This window comes from Pongo pygmaeus, chromosome 12 (genome assembly GCF_028885625.2).
Source record: "Pongo pygmaeus isolate AG05252 chromosome 12, NHGRI_mPonPyg2-v2.0_pri, whole genome shotgun sequence".
NCBI lineage: Eukaryota > Metazoa > Chordata > Mammalia > Primates > Hominidae > Pongo > Pongo pygmaeus.
The window spans coordinates 45763543-45775902 of NC_072385.2; the positions used below are offsets into that span (position 1 = coordinate 45763543).

The following is a 12360-nucleotide window of genomic DNA, read 5'->3' on the forward strand; positions in this document are numbered from 1 at the left end:
AAAAGCAGAAGGGGGAGATGGATTAGCTAAAAGTAAGCAGTTTAAATAAAAGTAGAGAAGCTATTAGCAATCTCTCAAGTATAAAATGTCACCTTTGATGCATTGTGATAACTGGAAATGGTGTTATGGTTTATTTTTCATATTACATGGATTATACCTACTTTTCTCTTTGTCTTGATAGCATACTTCTTATCACTTTAGTGATATGGGGACAAGGAAAAGATGTGGAACTATACTGCTTAATATCTAGGGTAATGATTTTATGGCAGAAAAGATTGAAAATAATAGATAAATATGTATATTAGGGCCCTCCAAGGAAACAGAAATGACAAGATGTGCGTATATACCTTATACATAGGCATATATCTTTATATATCTACTTCTGGATAGATATAGATGCACAAGCATATTCACAACAACTTAAGGAAATACTTGTGACAATTACAGTTCTCATTTTTGACACTGGTCATGTGGTCACAGCTGGTAGTTAGAAGTACCTTCTTCCTCTATCCATCCCATATTCCCTTTCCCATTGGAGAACACCTCAGCCAGTTGTAATTCTTTATCTGGTAGAGTGACCCAAATCCACAGTCCTGAAGGGTCTGGGAGATTGGTAGTTCTGCATGGATTGGATTGTTGTAGTTTTCCATTGACGTTAATCACAAGGCATGATTATACAAAGAGATCCCTAAGGGATCTCGTGTATTTCAGACCTACTCTTTCTTATACCTCCACTGTGAAACAGCAATCCAATTTCCCCTTAGTAGTCAGGATTAGTCACCCAGCCAGCACAGTAGCTGTCTTCTTTGTTGATTGAAAGACATGAGGAGTTCAAAGTTGCTGTTGTATCTCCTAGTGGAAGTGTTCCTCTCTCTTAGACAAAGACCTCTAGGCCTGCCGAACATAAGGTCACAGGAACAGGAAGCAAGTGTTGCCAGTGGATCACTAGGTGGTAATGGTGGGTGATGCCACTCCCATTTCCATCCCTTGATCCCTGGACCTGTAAATATTGGCTATGGGAGAAACCATGCTATAATATATTAGACACTGATTCAGAGCATATCGAGCTTTCTGGAGAACCCTGGCCCAGCCCTGCAAGGTACCTACCTGGCAGTGTAATGGAGTCTTAAAAGGCCATTCTACCTTTCTATCAAAACCAGCTGCTTCAGGATGGTGGGGAACACGTAAAAACAGTCAATTTCATAAACAAAGCAAAATTTACTAGGTGATTAACAAATGCTAAAGGCTACTTTAATACCCTTGCTAATAAAAATACTAATATATCAGTGACTGTCAACACCAGCAGGCAGTGAGAGAAAGAATAAAGGATCCAACAACTCCCACGAGGTAGCCTACTACTGAAGTCATTCATTGTTCATTAAACATTTATTCTGAACAGCTGTGTGCAGGACAATATTTCAGGCTTTGGGAGAAATAGAAAGACTGCTCGTATCCTGGAGAAGCTTAAAGTCTATGGGAAAGATACTACTGGGTAAAACAAGCATATAAGAAGAAAGCCATGAACCAGATCACTAAATCTGTTTTTGATGATCTAGGAGGACATCATAAATGAAGTCATATTTGAATTGAATTTTAAATTGTGAGAGGTCGGCAAGTAGAGATGAGGTTTGGGGAGTAGAATAAATGCGGTATCATGAATAAAGATGTATTTGTCAGGCTGTTGTCAAGAAAATTAGAATAATATACTCAAAATTGAATTAGACTTAAGTCAGTTTTTCTTTAACTTTATTCAATATGAAGAATGCAGCTCTTGGGTCTTTTTTTTTTTAATACAGGAGTTCTATAATAATACCTAATGTTTTTTAGTGGCGGTGATGTCCTAGGCACTGTTAAGAACATGAACTCTGCATTCAGTCATGAGTTCAAATCTCAGCTCTGTCATTTATCAGCTGACAACTTAGGCAAGATGATACTTATATTTCTAGGGTCTGTAATCACATATAAGATGTTACTCTTTTTAGAAGATAATCCATTTTTATATAGGTGTTTTCCTTAATATGGGAAGATAATTCAGCTGGCCCTCCAGGAATAGGATATGAACTTTGCGGTCTTTTGCATTTGGGGAGACTGATTTGTACTGAGGTACCTTGACTGGCTATTTTTAGGAATACAGATTATTACTCTTCATTTTCTATGAAAGGAATTGGCCCATGGAACGTTGAAATCTGTTGCTTCTCCTTAACTCCATGCTTTAACCAGCTGAGGCAACTACTAAATTAATGAGTATATAAGTCATAAAGTAAGTCATAAAGTAAATAATGAGTATGTAAGTCATAAACTTACCCTTATAAGGGATATCAGACATCATCTAATTTATTCATTAATTCATGCATTTATTCAACAGACATTTGTTAGACTTTCGGTTTGTCAGGTAGTGCCCACCCATTGGAAATACAAAGAGAAACAAGAATGATTTTCTGCATTCATGGCCCCCATAATACAGTGGCGGTGGGAGAAGGGAGCTGCTTACAAATAATTGCAAAAAATTAAGATTAAATGCTTCAAAGTATTATGTGCAGAGTGTTACAGGAATGTCGAGACAGGGTTCCAAGAAAGCCTTACAGAGGTGGTGAGATGAGCAGAATGAAAGAAGAATAGGGTTCATTAAGTGCAAAGAGGAAGGCCATCCCAGTGGAGCAGACAGCAGAAGCAAAACCTTGAATTGTGAGACAGCATGGTGCAAATTGACTGGATTATACAGTGCAGGTCAGTGAAGTTAGCACTAAAGGGAGAAACAGGCTGCTTAGTGGAGGCCCCTGTGAGTGACAGATGGTGAGTTGGCTTCTGTCTGACTTGGTACCTCCAGTGGTAAGTACACTGACTCGCGGGGCAACCCAACCCATGTCAGCTTTGGTTCCTAGGAAGGTTTATGGCTAAAATAGTACCTAGGTATAATAGGATTGATTAAAATTTTCCCACAAAATTTACAGGTAATTAGCTAAGATAAAACACATTTTCTGTAATTGAGTACAAAATGTCACAGAATGTAAAAGATATGAGAATTAGGAATATGATATTTTGGTAGATGATAGGAAGTATTGGACAGCACACATCACTAGTGCAATAGCTGTAAGAACAAGTGATTAACAAGTGATTCCCAATTAAACACATCTTTTTTATTTTTAATTTTCTAGGAAACATAAGAATGTGCTTCATTTATACAAACAAAAGGACTAAAAATGCTGTTAATCAAATTCAAAATATACTATTTATTAAGATGAGTTCTATGAGTTTATACATTTTTATGTGTCATAAGATTGAACTGATTTTCACCTTACCACAAAATTTAAAACTATTGCAAACCTTTATAAATTTTACCTCTTTTTAAAGATATCTAACTGATTTTGAGCCAATTCAATGCCTGGGACGTGGTGGCTTTGGAGTTGTTTTTGAAGCTAAAAACAAAGTAGATGACTGCAATTATGCTATCAAGAGGATCCGTCTCCCCAATAGGTAATGGGTGTTACCTTCAATAAACTTGAAATCAGCACAGTGTGATCTAATCTCATAGGTAAAATATCCTTCTTACTGTACTCTGTAAACACCAAAGAAAACAGTTTCAGACCTTTCAAATCTTAGGTTCTAAGTGCTGCCAATTAACCAGCTGTCTCAAAGTTGTTTTCTCTATAGGTTGCTTTCTATCTGCTTTTAAAATATGCCCTTGTTTTTTATTATTAACTCAGGACTTTCGTTTAGTGGCTTATAATAACTGTAGACTTCAACAAATTGCAGCATTTTAAAATATTCTATATTTTTGTGTAAATAAGGAAAAGTACTAGAACAAAAACATTTGAATTATATTGTCTCTACCCGGTAATAACTATTAACACTTTAGACTATTTACTTTTGATTTTGTTTTCTGGTGATATATTTACCTAACTGGTAGTCAGTTGCCAGTACTGTACAGTTTTGTCTGTTGCTTTCTTCATCATATCCTCTATATTTTTCATGTTATTAAGAATATGTTATTAGAATCCTAAAATATATTAAAAGTATTTTATGGCTTGGTAATAGTCCATTTAATACACGTGCCATATTTTGTTTAACCATTTCTTACTGTTAAACAATTTGGTTTCTAATTTGTTACAATTAGAAATAACTTTACTATAAAAAAAAACTTTGCAGTATTCATCTTTTTATGTACGTTTTGACAGTATCTATTTCCTTAGGATAGATTCCTAGAAGTGTGATTTCTGGCTCAGAACAGTATGATGCTTAAGATGATAGGGTTCCAGCAATACCTTTTATTCTTACTATGTAGAAGGCTCTTGTTGCTTTTTTTTTTTTTTTGAGACAGGGTCTCGCATTGTCACCCAGGCTGGAGTGCAATGGCACAATCTCAGCTCTCTGCAACCTCCGCCTCCCTGGTTCAAGTGATTCTCATGCCTCAGCCTCCCGAGTAGCTGGGATTACAGACACGCACCACCACACCCAGCTAATTTTGTATTTTTAGTAGAGATGGGGTTTCACTGTGTTGGCCAGGCTGGTCTCAAACTCCTGACCTCAGGTGATGCACCTGCTTTGGCCTCCCAAAGTGCTGGGATTACAGGTATGTACCACCACACCTGGCTAATTTTTCTATTTTTAGTAGAGACAGTGTTTCACCATGTTGGCCAGGTTGGTCTCAAACTCCTGACCTCAAATGATCCACCCATCTTGCCCTCCCAAAGTGCTGGGATTGCAGGCGTGAGCCACTGTGCCTGGCCTCTTGTTGATTCTTGATTAAATGCACACTAATTGTTGTGCTGTCGTCATATCTGGTAGTCACAGTTTTTTCAAATTCCTGTCTGGTAGGTACAGGAGTTGGATGGTTTGGGTACTAGGGAACCAATTTTTTTCTTTTGGTAAATAACTTTTGAGTAGCTTAAATATTCATATGTGCCAGGCACTACATAAGTGATAAAAACTAAGCAAGATTTCTGCCCTCAAGAAGCCTGTACCTTTTTGGTGCTTCTGTATGTACACTCAAGTAAATACAAAGCAAGAAAGATTTTGACCTTTGCCTTATCTTAGTAAATATTAATAGCTTCTCATGAAGAAGAGCGGATGTGGCCAAAAGGCAGTCAAGGAAGTCAAGCTTCATAGAAATGGCGGCATTTGCTCTGGGTGCTCAAGAGTAGCCTTTCCCTCAGTAGGAGACAGGTGGGGAGGGATGGCCAAGTGCATGAAATGGCCTGAGCAAAGGCTGTCACAAGCACTTGGAGGTGGTATGGAGAATGGTGAGAGTTCTGGAATAGATGGAACAAAGGGTAAGAATAGGGGAGGATGGAAGAGAGGAAGAAAAAGATAGGTTGGCCAGGTACAGTGGCTCATGCTTGTAATCCCAGCACTTTGGGAGTCCTAGGCGGGTGGATCAATTGAGGTCAGGAGTTTGAGACCAGCCTGACCAACATGACAAAATCTCATCTCTACTAAAAGGCAGGTGGAGGTTACAGTGAGCTGAGAGCGCATCACTGTACTCCAGCATGGGTGACAGAGTTAGACTCTGTTTCAGAAAAAAAAAAAAAAGATGGCTTGTAGCACCTTAAATGCCAAGCAAAGAAGTTGGGATTTTAAAACTTTATTTGTATGTGCAGTAGATGCGCTTGTAGCATTTATTTCCAGAAGAGAAAAACAAACAAACAAAACTGAAATACTTGTATTTTTTAAAATACAGGACTTGTCTGGCCTTTTAGAAGTATACCCTAGGCTGGCCGGGCACGGTGGCTCACACTTGTAATCCCAGCACTTTGGGAGGCCAAGGCAGGTGGATCACCTGAGGTTAGGAGTTCGAGACCAGCCTGACCAACATGGTGAAACCCTGTCTCTACCAAAAACACAAAATTAGCTGGGTGTGGTGGTGCGCATCTGTAATCCCAGCTACTCAGGAGGCTGAGGCATGAGAATCACTTGAACCAGGGAGGCGGAGGTTGCAGACAGCCGAGATTGTGCCACTGCACTCCAGCCTGGGTGACAGAGCGAGACCTGTCTCAGAAAAAAAAAAAGAAGTATAACCTAGGCTAACTCATATGTTTCTAATTTTAGTTTCAAGAAAAGATCCTATTTTATTATTTTTCTGTTTTCACTGTTAGATATGAATACTTCTTCAGATATCAACAGCCTTCAGTGTTGTCTTACTTTCTCTGTTTTTCAGGCTAATTTTATTTCTTTAATTTTCCTTTTTTATTGATATATAAGACATCTACATATTTTAGGGGTATAAGTCATATAATTTATAAAGATCAAATCAGGGTAATTGGAATATCCATCACCTTAAATATTTTCTCTCTTTCAGGGAATTGGCTCGGGAAAAGGTAATGCGAGAAGTTAAAGCCTTAGCCAAGCTTGAACACCCAGGCATTGTTAGGTATTTCAATGCCTGGCTTGAAGCACCACCAGAGAAGTGGCAAGAAAAGATGGATGAAATTTGGCTGAAAGACGAAAGGTAACTAACTTTGTTACACATACACTTAAGCTAGTTTTTTTCCTTGTGTGATTACAATATCAGTTTTATAACTTCAGGGTTTTGTTTTTTTTTTAAAGAAAAGAAACAGCAGAGTTCTGTTGTTTATTTCATGTTTTGAAAAGTTCTCTAGCCACTTGTGAAATTTTGATTTAGATTTTGAAAACATACAGGGGTGGCTCATGCCTGTAATCCCAGCACTTTGAGAGGCCGAGGTGGGAAGATGGCTTGAGCCCAGGAGTTCAAGACCAACCTGAGCAACATAGTGAGACCCTGTCTCTTAGAAAAAATAAGAGAGAACTTACATTTTAAAAAATTATTAGTTGATAGGACTCTATACATTGTGATTGATTGAGGGATTTATAGTGACTTTTCTCAGTATAAGGTATCTGCTTCTGTCTCCATTTTTAAAAAATGTTTGTTATTTAGTTCTTCTCTTAGCAGTTAACAGTTTACAACTCCTTTTTAAGTAGTTTTGAACTATTTGCAGTTAAAAATACATAAACTTAGACTGAATATATTGCCCATATTAACTGTATGTGCTATAGGAAGGAAGGCCCTTTAAAAACTATTAAAGGAGAAGAAAAAGGAAGCATGTGTAGATAGACTGCCACCAAACAACTGGAGTGAAACTCCTACCTACAGGTATCTAAGCAACATTAGATCCACATGAGGTACCTTGTTAAAGTGGTGCTTATTATAGACTCAACCAATAACTAAGCCATAGAAGGTCCAAGTGAAGTGGCCCCGAATCTCAAGGCCTTGTGAGGCGCTGCCCTAATTTAGATTAGGGCTTCAGAATCACAGCCACCAAGGAATCCTGTCCTCACTTTGCATAAAAGGCTTTGGCTGCTCTGGCAGCCCCTAGCAGCCCCTGACAGTCCCAGGTAACTGCTTCATATATAAAATTAAGCTTTAAAATTAAGTTTTTTAGAAGGAATGAATGGAATGTGATGTTCTCTATCTCACATTGCATGTTTTTATTTAGTTTATGTTTTGTTGTTTGTCATTTGGTAAGTGGCCTTATTATAGTTGAAGCTTTTTAAACAGAGGGTGCAGTTCAGGTACTTTAATCAATATATATTCACTCTTACCCCTTTGTATTTCTCCCACTTTTAGCACAGACTGGCCACTCAGCTCTCCTAGCCCAATGGATGCACCATCAGTTAAAATACGCAGAATGGATCCTTTCTCTACAAAAGAACATACTGAAATCATAGCTCCTTCACCACAAAGAAGCAGGTCTTTTTCAGTAGGGATTTCCTGTGACCAGACAAGTTCATCTGAGAGCCAGTTCTCACCACTGGAATTCTCAGGAATGGACCATGAGGACACCAGTGAGTCAGTGGATGCAGCATACAACCTCCAGGACAGTTGCCTTACAGACTGTGATGTGGAAGATGGTACTATGGATGGCAATCATGAGGGGCACTCCTTTGAACTTTGTCCTTCTGAAGCTTCTCCTTATGTAAGGTCAAGGGAGAGAACCTCCTCTTCAATAGTATTTGAAGATTCTGGCTGTGATAATGCTTCCAGTAAAGAAGAGCCGAAAACTAATCGATTGTATATTGGCAACCATTGTGCTAATAAACTAACTGCTTTCAAGCCCACCAGTAGCAAATCTTCTGAAGCTACATTGTCTATTTCTCCTCCGAGACCAACCACTTTAAGTTTAGATCTCACTAAAAACACCACAGAAAAACTCCAGCCCAGTTCACCAAAGGTGTATCTTTACATTCAAATGCAGCTGTGCAGAAAAGAAAACCTCAAAGACTGGATGAATGGACGATGTACCATAGAGGAGAGAGAGAGGAGCATGTGTCTGCACATCTTCCTGCAGATCGCAGAGGCAGTGGAGTTTCTTCACAGTAAAGGACTGATGCACAGGGACCTCAAGGTCTGTATTTGTGGAGCATCACCCTTCGGGTTTCAATCTGATGTTTTGTGATTCAGAGCAGTACTTGCGAGAGTAAAAGCATCTGAGAGCAGAGGTCTGAGAAAGTAGCCTTGAAGTGGCCTGCTGCAAGAATAAGAAGTCTTATGTCTGAAAGCTTTAGGCAAACCATGCATTCATTGTCTTCGGTAATGTGTTTGTGTTCATTTTACTGGAAAAGGTATTCTCAGTAGTCCAGGTGAGGGAAAAAAAGAAAAAAGAATCTTTAGGCAAAATCCACCATGAGCAGATATGGCCTGTTTTTTTTTTTTTGGTTTTTGGTTTTTGGTTTTTTTTCTATGGTTTTGAGTAACCCTGACACCAGTACCTCCAGGGCTCTGAAGCAGCATGGTGAAAGGGATCCAAATGGAAGGAGAGACATGGGTTCCTTCATTAGCCAGCTTGAATTGGGGCACATCTCCATACTTTTGCTTCTATTTCTGAACTGTTTAGACTTTGGGGGAAGGGGTAAGAAGCTGAATGGGGAAAGGTAGCAAATAGTTAACCAGATGATTGTTTATAGCTCTAAAACCTTGGATTCTATTTTCAATATATTCAGTAGTGAATTTTGTAGTAATATGCAAAATTACTTGAGTCTTACTAAAACATGACATTTCCGTAGTAGTGTTTCTAAAAATAAATACATGGAACTTTTATTTCACTAATTTCCCACATTCCATATACTCTTAGCCGTCACCAGTAGATGTGGAGTAAATGTATAAAATACTTTTCTGATGAAAGTAGCTTAAAGTCTTGATAGATGTGGATCTATTGTAAATCTTTTCAGTTTTATGTAACCACAGACTTGTTTCAGGCACAAAAGTAGCTATTTGGACACAAGTTATTTTCTTCTAAAATCAGCAGTAGGTTTTCAAATTCTTTGGTATATTTTAAGAGTTTTAGGGTAACAAGAATAGAAATTAGAAATAATTCTTATTTTTTAATATAATTGTTATTTAGTCATATAAATCATTATGCTTCAGTGATTTTTGACGTGGGCCCAAACTGATTGCCAAGAATTGTTCTGCACTGAATGAAAAGTTCAGAGATGAATTATTTGGTTGGATTGGAGAAGACAGTTTACAGGAGACCACACACCCCTAATTTGAGAGAATACTAGCATTTATGTTTGAATATAGTAAACGCTTATCACTACGTGTGAAACAACTAGCTGAAATACACATTCTTCTTGTACTTAACACTTGCTGTACACACAAATGCCAACTTGAAAGACAGTGAATCATGTTTTCACTAATAATGAATATTCTTCTGCTAATTTTATAATGTAAATGAGATATTGGTAAATATCCATTTAATGCTACAATGTTGTCTAAAAATTTTTCTGTAATTGTCTATGCACCAGAAAAACTGCAAGAAGAAAGTTAATATTCCTGTTAGTTTTTCTAGAAATCAGAAAGGTTTATTCCTTTCTAAATAGAAGATAATTCCTTTTAAAGATTTCTAGTGTGCCCCCCAACCAAAAAAAAAAAAAAAAAAGCCAAGATTTTTGTTCCTGGGTGAAAAAGCTGTACATTTTGCTACGTTCTGACCTAAATCTTTGAGCTCAATGTTAAACCTTCTAGGCCCTCTCCCCCTGTTATATTTTGGTCACATTTTTGTCTTCAGGACTTTGGCTCCTGCCCCTTCAGACTAACTTCTAGTCTTCTATTTTCTCCACTCTGAGCTTTTCTCAGTTCCTCTTGATATACACTGTTCTGACAGAAACTTGGTCCTTCTTCATTATTCTCATCACACCTGGATTATTTATTCTGTGGTTTCTATGGGATATGAACCATATCTGTTTCTTTTACCTGTTATAGTCTCAGTACAATATCTGAATGTTCTAGATGGTCATACCATTTATTTTGAATTTTATTTTCTTTGCACTCAAAAGCGTTTATACTGGCTTAACTAGAAAAGGAAATCTGTTGGCCCACGTGGCTAAACTGTTGAGAATTCAGGTAAAGTTTTAGCTGAGATCAAGTGATTTAGCCAGAACCTGGTTTCTCTCCTCCCCATTTCTTGTTTCTATTTAAGTCTTTTGGAGTTGGTGGGGTAGAGGGTGGAGAGAAAAGTATTCCTTTTCCCAGTATTTATCAGAAGTTTTTATTCTACTTAAACCAAGGACACCTACCCATCCCCCAACAAGCCCAATCCCTAGCCAGGCAATGGGATTCTGTGGATTGGCCTAAGCAATTTGTAGAGCATGGATGCCTTCCACACTAACCATGGGGTTTTGCTGCACAGTCAGCAAGAAGGAAGTTCCCAAAGTAAATTCAAGATACTTCTGGTGGAAGCACAGGGAGTTAGATACTGGAGAGCCAAAAAGCTTGTCTATTATAGGGTTCAGTAAATAACAACTGCCATCAGATGTTGGGAGTTGGGAAGAAAGATGACATTTAATGCAGGATAGTCTATTATTGCCTCTGGTACAAAGTTATTTATTGGAGAGCTGCAGATTATTACCATAGATCTTATACACAATAACTTCATGCTTCCAAGTCAAAATTGTTTAATGGTATTTTAGAGTTTGGGAATGCAATGTTATTTTCTGGTAGTATTTGAAACATGATGAAATTCAATTTCATGAGCTAAATGGCTTCCTTTTCCTTACTTCAGGGGCTATGAATGGTGGTCATATTACCCGCAGAGTAGAGTAGACTGAGGGAAAGATGATGTATTTCATGTAGGGCACCTTGGGTTGAAGGAGCCCTTGAGACCTCTGGTTAGATGTACTCAATAAACAGTGTCATATGAGTTTAGAACTCAGGGCAGAGATCTGGGAGTAGATGTAGCCTTGAGAACATAGAGGTTTTATGAGAGGCAGCATAGAGTAGTAGTGAAGAGCTCTTATCCCTTCTGATAATCTATATCCCCCTCTCAGATGCAAACCAAAAGATCAGTCTGTTTCATTCATTCACCAAATAGTAATTAGCTACGATAGAGCAAGAACTGGACTGAAATCTGGGCACGTGGCAGTGGATCACAAGGTCCTTTCCTCAGAGCCAGACTGCTCAGGTCTGAATACATGCTTCACCACTTGCTAGCTGGGTAACCTTGGGCAATTTGTTTAACTTCTGGGCCTCACTTTCTATGTCTGTAAAATGGGGTTAGTACTCATCTAATGGGGTTGTAGTACATGAGTTAGTAGTAGTAAACTGCTTTGAACAGTGCCTAGCACATTGCAAGTTCTATTTATGAACTAGTTATTATTAGTTATAATTATTAAGGCTTTCAGTCATAAGTGTAGAGATGCTTGCCTGGGAAGAATATATAGAATAATAAGATTGAGGATTAAGTACCATGATCCCTAGGGAATGTGCACCTCAAAGGGTTTAAGTAGATGTTCAATAAATACTAGCACTCTTTGCTACCCTTCCCTTTTCTTTACTAGCAGTACTTGTCTGGCACGGAAAAATTGTCACTATTTTCCTGTTAGCCCATTTTAAAAAGAAATATGCTTGAAAATATCTAGTTTGTTGTATTTTTTCTTTGTAGTCATTTAAATAATTCTCTTTACTTTTTCGCCTCCATGCACACCCACTGTACTTTTGTCTGTTGTATTCTTTCCAGCCATCCAACATATTCTTTACAATGGATGATGTGGTCAAAGTTGGAGACTTTGGGTTAGTGACTGCAATGGACCAGGATGAGGAAGAGCAGACGGTTCTGACACCAATGCCAGCTTATGCCAGACACACAGGACAAGTAGGGACCAAACTGTATATGAGCCCAGAGCAGGTGAGTTTTTCAGACTTTTACTTATTAGCACAGCAGCAGATGTACCTGATGAATCTCTTCTCATGTTTTCATTAAAATACCCAGTAATCTAAAACTCAGTAAGTCTGAAAATTATGAAAACTGGCAGTAGTGTTCCAGTAGTGGAATAGTGACACAGCTAAGATGTAGTTTCTACAACCTGAGTTGGGGCTCGATTAAGAAAAATACAACGCATAAAATGCAC

At 38.2% G+C, this 12360-nt stretch overlaps 1 protein-coding gene and 1 long non-coding RNA gene across 4 annotated transcripts in view; one reads left to right on the forward strand and one right to left on the reverse strand.

Annotated features, from left to right (window-relative positions):
- Nucleotides 1–12360, forward strand: part of EIF2AK3 (eukaryotic translation initiation factor 2 alpha kinase 3) — a 74315-nt gene that overhangs the window by 48035 nt on the left and 13920 nt on the right. For both annotated transcript variants that reach the window (XM_054472501.2, XM_054472511.2), the window contains exons 11-14: nt 3352–3474; nt 6296–6445; nt 7583–8360; nt 11970–12137. In XM_054472501.2, the coding sequence (XP_054328476.1) occupies nt 3352–3474; nt 6296–6445; nt 7583–8360; nt 11970–12137 (1219 nt within the window). The remainder of the gene's footprint in view (nt 1–3351; nt 3475–6295; nt 6446–7582; nt 8361–11969; nt 12138–12360) is intronic.
- The window catches only part of LOC129025053 (uncharacterized), a 51758-nt gene that overhangs the window by 5908 nt on the left and 33490 nt on the right, over nt 1–12360 (reverse strand). Inside the window, exon 3 of one of the 2 annotated variants that reach the window (XR_008497162.2) lies at nt 809–894. The exons of the other annotated variant lie outside the window; for it this stretch is intronic. This is a non-coding gene — a long non-coding RNA (uncharacterized LOC129025053). Of the gene's footprint in view, nt 1–808; nt 895–12360 lie in introns of those variants that run through there. 2 annotated transcript variants of the gene reach the window in all.